Source organism: Myxocyprinus asiaticus, chromosome 27 (assembly GCF_019703515.2).
Source record: "Myxocyprinus asiaticus isolate MX2 ecotype Aquarium Trade chromosome 27, UBuf_Myxa_2, whole genome shotgun sequence".
NCBI lineage: Eukaryota > Metazoa > Chordata > Actinopteri > Cypriniformes > Catostomidae > Myxocyprinus > Myxocyprinus asiaticus.
In genome coordinates, this window is record NC_059370.1 from 27414054 (window position 1) to 27424648 (window position 10595).

General features: G+C 36.3%; 2 protein-coding genes across 2 annotated transcripts; one reads left to right on the forward strand and one right to left on the reverse strand.

Moving 5' to 3' along the window:
• Positions 1 to 3248: 3248 nt before the first annotated feature.
• Positions 3249 to 7303, forward strand: LOC127417705 (NF-kappa-B-activating protein-like). The gene is made up of 8 exons (XM_051657882.1): positions 3249 to 3907; positions 4089 to 4169; positions 4359 to 4414; positions 4566 to 4661; positions 6141 to 6180; positions 6271 to 6453; positions 6556 to 6705; positions 6845 to 7303. The coding sequence occupies exons 1-8, from the start codon at positions 3582 to 3584 to the stop codon at positions 7017 to 7019; spliced, it is 1107 nt and encodes a 368-aa protein (XP_051513842.1). The 5' UTR covers positions 3249 to 3581; the 3' UTR covers positions 7020 to 7303.
• A 1955-nt stretch (positions 7304 to 9258) lies between these two features.
• ndufa1 (NADH:ubiquinone oxidoreductase subunit A1) lies at positions 9259 to 9996 on the reverse strand. Its single transcript, XM_051657900.1, has 3 exons — positions 9746 to 9996; positions 9460 to 9549; positions 9259 to 9359 (listed from the first exon to the last, which is right to left on the reverse strand). Exons 1-3 carry the CDS (start codon positions 9845 to 9847, stop codon positions 9339 to 9341), a joined length of 213 nt encoding a protein of 70 aa, XP_051513860.1. The 5' UTR covers positions 9848 to 9996; the 3' UTR covers positions 9259 to 9338.
• Positions 9997 to 10595: the final 599 nt, after the last annotated feature.

The following is a 10595-nucleotide window of genomic DNA, read 5'->3' on the forward strand; positions in this document are numbered from 1 at the left end:
AATAAATATATAGCCAATGTAAATAATATTATTCAGGAACTGTGTCTAAAATTAATCAGGGGCAATAAATAAATACTAATACAACAGGCTGGAAAAATTGACATTTATTCATTTTAATATCCTATATATATTTTGTATGTAATGAAACTTGACACCGGGCAACGCACCCCAGAAAGTGCACCGTTCGATAGGTTTCATGCTGAACAACCTCTAAGAAGCAAGCTTTTTTCTTTCTTTCTTTCTTTTTTTTTTTTACATAATATTCTCTCTCATAAATGTAAATGAGTGTAAATATCAACATCATCAATTATGTCTAAAGGATTTAAGCCTGTCATGCAGAACATGAGCTCATTGATGTCATTAAATCATTCTGCTTTTTATTCCAACCGTTACTTCTATTCGGAGGGTTCCGTAAATATTTAGTTCATACGCAGGATTACATCCTACCTAAGTTAAATGGTGCAACACTCAGATATTTAATAGTGAGTAAATTGTGACTTATTGCCCATTTACAACTTGGCAAAGTTGTAACTTGAATATGGCTGGTGCAACCGACCCCAGTTGTTTAATCCATGTCTTCTAAAGCGATCCAATCGGTTTTGGGTGAGAGCCGACCATAATGTAACTACTTTGTCATGGTACATTTTGCTTTTTAAGTTCTAGGCACAATCATGATTTCAAGCTCGATTACACTTCCTAGCACCATGTAGCACTCTGCCAGAGATTCTTTTATACAAATGGAGATAACAACCTCCACGGTTCTACAATAGGAGAGAGCGTAACGGTCAGCTAGAGTGTTACGACAGTACCATTTGTGAATATCATACAAAAGAATGGGGAGAGCCGTAAACTGACACCTACCTTTCGCAAAATCGTCCGTGACTTCTCTTATAAAACACCAATTTAACATAGTAAACTCCACACATAGTTCATTCCAATTGTTTAGTGTAAAACATGTTGAAGATTAGCGGAAAGGCGGTCAATTCATTAAGTGATGAGCTGTTTCCTCACAAAAGCTGTTTATTCAGCACACTGATGCATCTGCGCATGCGTCAAGCACTAGGCAGTGTTATTGAGCCTGAAATCATGATTGTGCCTAGAGACAGTAAAAAAAAAAATAGTTATATTTTGGTCTGTTCTCACCCAAAACCGATTGGATCGCTTCAGAATACATGGATTTAACCACTGGAGACGTATGGATTACTTCTTTGCTGCTTTTATGCGCTTTTTGGAGCTTCAAAGTTTTGGTCATTAATTGGTGTTGTATGGACCTACAGAGCTGAAATATTTTTCAAAACTCTTCTTTCCACAGAAGAAAGAAAGTCATAAACATCTGGGATGGCATGAGGGGGAGTAAATGATGAGAGATTTTTCATTTTTGGGAGAACTATTCCTTTAAAGATTTACAATAGGCTTTGAAGGTTCAGTTCTTGATTATTTTGTTTACCTGACTCTCAATAAATTATTAATGTTTAGCACATTCGAATAGTGAAAATAAGATAGTTCTCATAGTTGCTGCAGCTACAGATTATAGTTTACATGTGGAGAGTAAAATTAGTAATCATTAAATAATGAATTAACATTTTGTCACATTTATAAATCTTATGTATATCATGTTTAGCTTACAGAGAAACATTTATGCAAGTTAGTTAAAAAAATATGGAGAACATGTACACTGGTGGCCAAAATTTTGGAATAATGTACAGATTTTGCTGTTTTGGAAGGAAATTGGTACTTTAATTCTCCAAAGTGGCATTCATCTGAGCACAAAGTATAGTCAGGACATTACTGATGTAAAAAACAGCACCATCACTATTTGAAAAAAGTTATTTTTGTTCAAATCTAGACAGGCTCCGTTTCCAGCAACCATCACTCCATCACCTTATCCTTGAGTAATCATGCTAAATTGCTAATTTGGTACTAGAAATTCACTTTCATTATATCAAACACAGTTGAAAGCAATTTGGTTCATTAAATGAAGCTTAACATTGTCTTTGTGTTGCCACAATATGCAATAGACTGGCATGTCTTAAGGTCAATATTAGGTCAAAAATGGCAAAAAAGAAACAGCTTTCTCAAGAAACTCATCAGTCAATAATTGTTTTGAGGAATTAAGGCTATACAATGCTTGAAATTGCCCAAAAAACTGAAGATTTCATACAAAGGTGTACACTACAGTCTTCAAAGATAAAGGACAACTGGCTCTAACAAGGACAGAAAGAGATGTGGAAGGCCAGATGTACAACTAAACAAGAGGATAAGTACATCAGAGTCTCTAGTTTGAAAAATAGACGCCTCACATTTCCTCAGCTGACAGCTTCATTGAATTCTACCTGCTCAACACCAGTTTCATGTACAACAGTAAAGAGAAGACTCAGGGGTGCAGGCCTTATGGGAAGAATTGCAAATAAAAAGCCACTTTTGACACAGAAAAACAAAAAAAAAAGGTTAGAGTGTGCAAAGAAACACAGACATTGGACAACAATTGGAAAAGAGTGTTATGGATCTTAAACCCATTGAGCTTTTGTGGAATCAGCTAGACTGTAAGGTGCATAAGAAGTGCCCGACAAGACAGCCACATCTATGGCAAGTGCTACAGGAAGCGTGGGGTGAAATGTCACCTGAGTATCTGGACAAACTGACAGCTAGAATGCCAAGGAGAATCATTGCTGCACGTGGAGAATTTTATGATGAGAACACTTTGAAGTAGTTTAAGAAGTCCTGAACATTTTTTTCCAAATTGTAATAGTAATTTTTCACATTATTAATGCCCTGACTATACACTGTGATCAGCTGAATGCCACTTTGGTGAATAAAAGTACCAATTTCTTTCCATAAGAGCAAAATCTGTACATTATTCCAAACTTTTTGCCACCAGTGTATGTTTTTAATCTATTTTATATTATCACATCTGACTATATTTTCATAGATGAACTAAAAAAATCAAGTGTTTCAAAACTTCAGTTCTGTCAAATAGATAGAAAAATTATTGAAAAATAGTAACTATTATTTTCCTAGACAACCAAATTAGCAAAGCAAATAAAAGCTGAAAACACAAGGGAGATAAGTCGCAACACAATAAATCAACAAATGAATAATTGCTTTAACATTAAAATCTTTTTTACGCACACCAAAACAATTAGTGTGCCATTTTGGTACAAAAACAATAGTAGACATTTGTATGTAAGTTCACCCCAGGACTCCAGGGGGCAATAATGCTCTTGTGTTGCAATAATGTCTCATATGAAGCTACAATAGAAGAAGATAATATTGCGGAAACGTAAAAAACAAGTTGGACTTCAACAAACCGAGGGTAGATTTAGTTTCCATGCCCATCGGAAGGTGTATTTCGGTCGTGGTGAGTCTTAACACAACCTTAATTGATATAAATGAACATTTGGACAGTTTAAATCGTTAAACTTTCTTTCGAAACCGTTGTTCTCTAGACAACATAATCTAGCTACTAGTGTTCCTCTTGGTGAACTGCGACTTATCTACAAAATGTAATATTTTTTACAAAGTTTAAGAAAGGTAAACTGCGATAAATTTACGGTTTATAGTTAGTAAGGCAGTCTATAATAATGCCCGAATTGGACGAGAAATATTCAAACACCGTGAGCCCGAAGAGACGCCGCCACAGTCGCTCCAGCAGCCGCTCACCGGACCAAGAGCTGAAAAACTCCAGATACAACCATAATGACGATCACAAGCCGCGATACTCGGATAAAGAAAGGACACGAAACCGGTTCCGAGTGGGGAATTCCCGCAGCCGGTCGAGGTCCAGGGAACGAGATCGTTTAAATTGGTCTGATCAGAGAGACAGAGAACACGGTCCTGGCTCAAGGTCTGATTACTATGAGAAGAGAGATGATGCCCAACGACAGAGACAAGACGCCTTTATCGCGAGGTGAGTTTGTGTGTTGCACACTGTAAAAGTCTCAGATCTGTGGTCTCTGGAGGGTCATTATGTGAATCATGCATACATGATTCGGTGACGCTGTATGGGGAAATAATGGGTTGAGGGAGGACAGTGCTTAAAGATTATTTAAAAAACAAATTATTATTCTCTTTCTATTTTCTCTATTAAGGCGCCTACAGGAACGAGAAAGAATTGGTGAACTGGGATGTCCTGAGGTATGGGGCTATTCTCCAAGAGTCAGAGAACCTGAGTAAGTTCAACAATCAGATGTGTATATTAAAAACCACATATGAGCACATCTGTTTTTAACCATGAACCCATCACAAAAGCAATGTATATTTTACATGTACAATGACAATAGCCAGTTCAACCCTAGAAAAGTCTAAATTAATGCATTCATTGTTTTTATCAGTATATGCCTAAATGTTTTTATCAATAGCTCAGATGAACACACTCCTGTGGAACAGGATGTGAAGAACAACAGCTCTGATTCAGGTTCGTAGGGTAAATTATTCTTTAGTTTCAGTGTCATGCTTGTATCTCAATCATACATTAAAATGTACACAGACACACACTGTTTATTGAACATGAACTTTGATTTGATGAATGCATAATCCAAATTAGGCTAATGATTTTATGCTCACAGTGGAAAAGAAGAAAAAGAAGAAGAAGAAAAAGAAATCAAAGAAGAGGAAACACAGGAAGCATTCGGAGGACAGCGAGTCAGAAAGTGATTCTGAAGGTTTGGGTTATTTCTTCTGTCCCAAGATGTAATGTTATTTTTATGAGATGTTAGAGGAATTGTTCACCCAGAAATGAAAATTCTCTCATCGTTTATGTCTCACCCTCACGGCATTCCAGATGTGTATGACTTTTCTTTTTTCTGCAGAGCACAAACAAAGATTTTTAGAAGAATATCACAGATCTGTAGGTCCATACAATGCAAGTGAATGGCGGCCAGAACTTTGAAGCACTGTACAAAACATTGTTTTCCAGTCGGTCAAGTTGGTTGGTCCTGTTTATAATTCCCAACCCTACCTCGGTCTGGTCGGTCCTGCTTCTTGTTTCCCCTGCCCCAGCCTGGATTATGCTTCCTTCGTTTAGTTTTTTCCCTTTGGGGTAGTTTGTTTATTGTTTTTCCCCCTTGTGGGAGTTTGAGTTTTTTCCATTTATTTTTGGTATTTAATAAATTCTCTGTTTTTTTAATTCTGCGTTTGGGTCCTGTCTCTGACATTCTCTGACACGCTGATGCCACAGTATACCACCCAGACACAAGCTGTAATAATAGCGAAATACCACATTGTTTTTTATTCATTAAAGTTGTATGTAGGGTAGCAATATTCCCAGATAGTAGAGATATTCGGCTGAACTCAGTGGTGAAGTGGCTCAGATGAACACAGGCCAGGGGCTGTTCAATCAGACGGAATACAACAGACTGGAACCGAATGCGAGGATCTTGAGACACATATTCCCAAATTGAACATCTTTCCTGACAAAGTGTTTAAAAAACTCATTGCATAATCTGAGAAAAGCTTATAAGAGAGCAAGTACCTCCACCAACTGTAAGAGGATGTTCACACCGAACGCTTTTGCAACCATACATTTGTTTCTCTTTGTAAACACGCACTAGACGAACGTTTGTGTTTCACTTGGTTTTTGTTTATTCAGTGTCTCGTGCAGGGCGCTGTTTTTTTAGATGCTGTCTAATTAAAGATAACTTTAAAAAGCATCTTGAGACACTTGGTTTCTGTTAAACTGTATTTGTTGCGCTGTGTCTAGCCTTTTTTAGTATAAGAATGTGATCAATCTGAAGTCATTGTCAGTTCTTGGCACACATCCAAAATTCGAAAACACAGTTTTAGCATTCAAATGTGCATTTATTTTCTTCAATTTGACAATTTCTTCATTCAGATTTCGAATTTTAATTTGACAGCCCTACTGTTTCTCATCCACACCTATTATAGGTGAAGGATGACATTCTGAAGATATGGATTTAACCTGTGGAGTCGTATTGATTAAATGTTACCTTTGTGTGCTTTTTTTTTTGAGCTTCAAAGTTTTGGTTACCCTTCACTTGCATCGTGAGGACCTACAAAGCAGAGATATTCTTGAAAAATCTTTGTTTGTTCTGCAGAAGCAAGTCATACACATCTGGGATGGCATGAGATTGATTTTTGGGTGAACTATCCCCTTCAAAAGAGTTTACCTTTTTGTTTTGCAGAAGAGATGAAAAAGAAGAAAAGAAAGAAGAAAAGTAAAAAGTAAATTTTTTCCCCATTCGCTGTAAGTGTACTGCATTGAATCAGAAGGCTTGGAACATTTTCTAAAATGTCATGATTTTGTCCTCACAGGAGGAAATCAAAGAAGAAGAGGGCGAAGAAGAGTCACAAGGAGTCTAGTAGCTCTAGCAGTGATCAGTCTGAAGAAGAGGACATTAATGAAGTCTCATGGGTGGAGAAAACTGGTGTTGGAGAACATGTTGTTGGACCTGAAGCTCCTCTTACTCACCTGTCCCAAGATGATAAACCTTTAGAGTGAGCATTTTGTCTTCCTCCATTCTGTTGCATGATATTAATGGAGTTTTTAAGTGTTTTTTCTGAACTTTAAAACATTCTGCTCTGTCATCTTTTCCATAGTTTTGGCCACGCTTTGCTGCCAGGTGAAGGTGCAGCCATGGCAGAGTTTGTCAAAGCTGGAAAACGAATTCCAAGAAGAGGTGAAATCGGTCTGACTAGCAATGAGATTGCAGAGTTTGAGATGTCTGGCTTTGTCATGAGTGGAAGCAGGTATGAAGCTTTTTGCATTTATACAACAAATTAATCTTTCAGAAGATGTTATGTAATAACACAAGTTTTATAATAGACTAGGTAGAGCATCTTGTTCATTTTTTGTATGCAATGCTTATTAAATGCTTACACCCTTTAGGCATCGACGTATGGAAGCTGTGCGTTTGAGAAAGGAAAACCAGATCTACAGTGCTGATGAGAAGAGAGCACTTGCATCTTTCAACCAGGAGGAAAGGAGAAAGAGGGAGAGTAAAATCCTTTCTAGCTTCAGGGAAATGGTGTACAGAAAGACTAAAGGCAAAGACGAGAAGTAGACTATCCTGCATAATTATAACTACAGTTTGTTTCTCCTTGATTTACTTTAAAAGGCAGAAGACAGCATAGTTAAAACATAGTTAAGGCACAGAATATATTCAGTTTTCTCTGCTTGGTTCATCATGCTGTACAATGTATAGTGAGGGGGTTGTGAACTATAATTGTTGTGTCCATTTAAGAAATAAGGAATAGACTGATCAGTAAAACCAACATTTACCACTGCAATACTCATAATGTAATGTGTTTTTTGCTTTTAAATAAACAAAATGGTCATGTGATCCTCTTTCTGTCATACTGGTGCTTTTATTAAACATTTTAATTTACTTTCATTGTTTTGCAAGAACAATGCGTAAGTTGTTTCATCAACCACATGTGCTTGATGAAAATTTTATTTCAAAACCATAGGCATCAATTCCCCCTTGGTTGTAATAACAGCTTCCACTCTTCTGGGAAGTCTTTCCACTATACTGTAAGTACTGTAGTAACATGGCTGCAGGGACTTGCTCCCATTCCAACACAAGAGCATCAGTGAGGTCAGGCATAGATGTTGGACGATGGGGCGTTGATCACAGCTGGCTTTTCAATTCACCACAAAGATGTTCAGTGGGGTTCAGTCTGGGTTTTGTGTAGTCCAGTTAAGTTCTTCCACGCCAGATGCAGTTAAACATTTATTTATATACCTCGAAACCAAACCAGTTTATTAGAAGGGGTGTCTACATACTTTTGGCTGTATAGTGTATTTATACCTTGATACACCACATTTAGTGATAGAAAAAATAAATGGCAACAAACCCCCAAAATATAAATTTGATATAAACAGCATTTTTTCTGAATGTTGCAAAAATACAACATGGTACTGAGAAATACAAATATGAGATACTAATAGGTGTGAGTGAGAAAAAGATCAATACCTTTTTTACTACAAATCTCCAACTTTCACCAGCCCCAACCAGTAGATTACGATATGCACAAAGAATGGGAATCGCCAAAAACAATAGAATGTGATAGTGAAGATTTTCTAGTAAAAAAGGACTTGAATATTTACCTGTTTTTCACCCACACCTATCATATCTCTTCTGAAGATATGGATTATTTTTATGCTGCCTTTATATGCTTGTTGGACTTTCAAAGTTCTGACCACCATTCACTTGCACTGTGAGGATCTACAGAGCAGAGATATTTTTCTAAATATATTTGTGTTCTGCAGAAGAAAGTAAGTCATACACATTTGGGATGGCATGAGGTTGAGTAAATGATAAGAGAATTAAAAATTTTGGGTGAACTATCTCTTTAAACATGGCTGCTCTCAGATAAAAAAATCTGCATCAAAACTTTTGCCTCTTAGCTTGCTGGGAAGGCTTCTCAAGAAAAAAAATCATAAGTACATGTATAACATTGCTGAAATTTTGCAACCAGTTTGAACCCCTTTGTATGCTGATAGTGTGCCATTGTGGCTGAAACTCAGGGTCAGAAAGTATAAATTTGCTCATTTGAGTCTCACAGGGAACATTCCATGCCTTGAGCAAGGCATATAACTCAGGTTGCCTATGGGGATTGTCCCTTTAATAAGTGTGTCGTAAGCATTGTGCTTTGAATAAAAGTGTTTGCTAAATAGCTATTTGCTTACTTGCTGATCTAGATCTTTGATTTCTACAAATTAATGGGTCCTCTGAATAGATGCAAAAAGTCTCTTTTGTCCTTGATTACTTGTGAAATCGACCTAAATTGTTCCATTAAAAAAAAAAAGGATTCACTTTAAAATAAGAGTGTTTCTACTTCAGTACAAGATGCTTGGTTTTTTCATCCTACTGCCACGGCAAATGGACAAACCTGCATATTACTTGTATACGGTGTATATTTAAAAAAAATTCCATTATTTCACTTCAGTTGTCTATTGTCAATGTGTAATTTGTACTGTGTGCTAAACTTAAATATAATGTGTATATAGTGTATCATGTACATTGTGCGTATTTCACATTCTTCTGTCTCTACATGACAGCAGTGTAGTGGAGATTTTTTACCTGTGTATATGGTAGAGTGACAATAAAATGAATTGATCTGATTTTAGGACAACCATTCAAAACATCATTTGTTCTGCTCTGCTGAGTGTCAAAAAGTGTCAAGTTAAGGAATCTACCATTATTTATATGTGCATTACGCTGATCAGAACTGTACAATGTAATGGTTGTATAAAGAATCTTAAAAATATTGAACTGTGATGACAACAGCAAGCAGATGTACAATTTAAAGACATTTTAATAGACAGCTGAAGAAAATGTACATTGCAAATGAAGTTTTCAGGGGAACTGGATGGATCTTCACTTGATGTTTTCAAGTCCCTGTGAAATAAAAGAACATATTAAAACTGTACAAAAAAAAAAACCAAACACTTATTTTGTGAGAATATTTTCATTGCCGACAATAAATGCAAGTTTCTACCTTTGATTGGTAATGTACGCCTGCCCCAGACACTCTCTTGTCTCTCTCCATCAAATACCAATGATAAGGGACCCGTGCAATCCTCTTTTCCTAATAGAAAACAGAGTATATGAATTACAGATGCTTTGACCAATTTTTACGAGGGCATGCAGATGTATCAGACACGTTTCATGTAATACCAACGTTTCTAACTATTGAACGATTCAATAAAGCATAAGTGCCGTGATATAAGAGAGGAAAGTTTGTTTAAATCAACGAGAAATCAACGATAATCCTCTACACTCACCTTCCCACTGTTTGTGAACTTGTGTATCTGAGCAGTCGCTACACCAGGAATGATCAGACAAACCGTCATAATAGCGAAACCGGGCAATATTTCATACCACATGATTGTGCTGATACACGAATATAAAGACAGAGAGAAATTATGGCGACAGGCAAGGGTTATTTAAAGTTTTGCACAAATTCTTCCAAAATTGTCGTCTACATGGGCCGAAATGTCTGCCCTGAGGACGGTCACAAGAACAACTTCCGAGATGCACAATTCACTTCCTCGTGAAAAAAAAACTCGCCGCTAATATTGCAGCGCCGCCTTGTGGCTCTTAGGAGGACATGTTTTAACTACAGATCAGTGGTCACTTGCTAGGGCTAAAAAGGACATGAATAGCTTAGAATGACATTTTTGATGATTTGTTTTGAATATATATTAATAAGACCATGTGAAATCAAAATGAACATTTTTGCTGCTTTTAGTCCATTTATATAACGATTAAAAATAGTCAAACCTTAAACAGCAGATGCTGCAGAATCTAGCCTGTCCACTCTTTATCCAAGAGGCATTTGCATTTCTTTACGAAAGAGGCCCTATATTGAGCTACATAGCTAAAAAAATATTTGATTAAGGCAAATAAATTCCATATATATATATATATATATATATATATATATATATATATATATATATATATATATATATATATATATATTGTTTAATAAAAAATCCTGTTTGATGCTAAAATTATGGAGGTGACCTGTAAAATTACACTAAAGTATTGCATTGTTACATTTTGAAAATCTTTCCGCTTCGTTTTACATGCAGCGTGTGAATTTCATAACAGATGTGCTGTTATTACCAT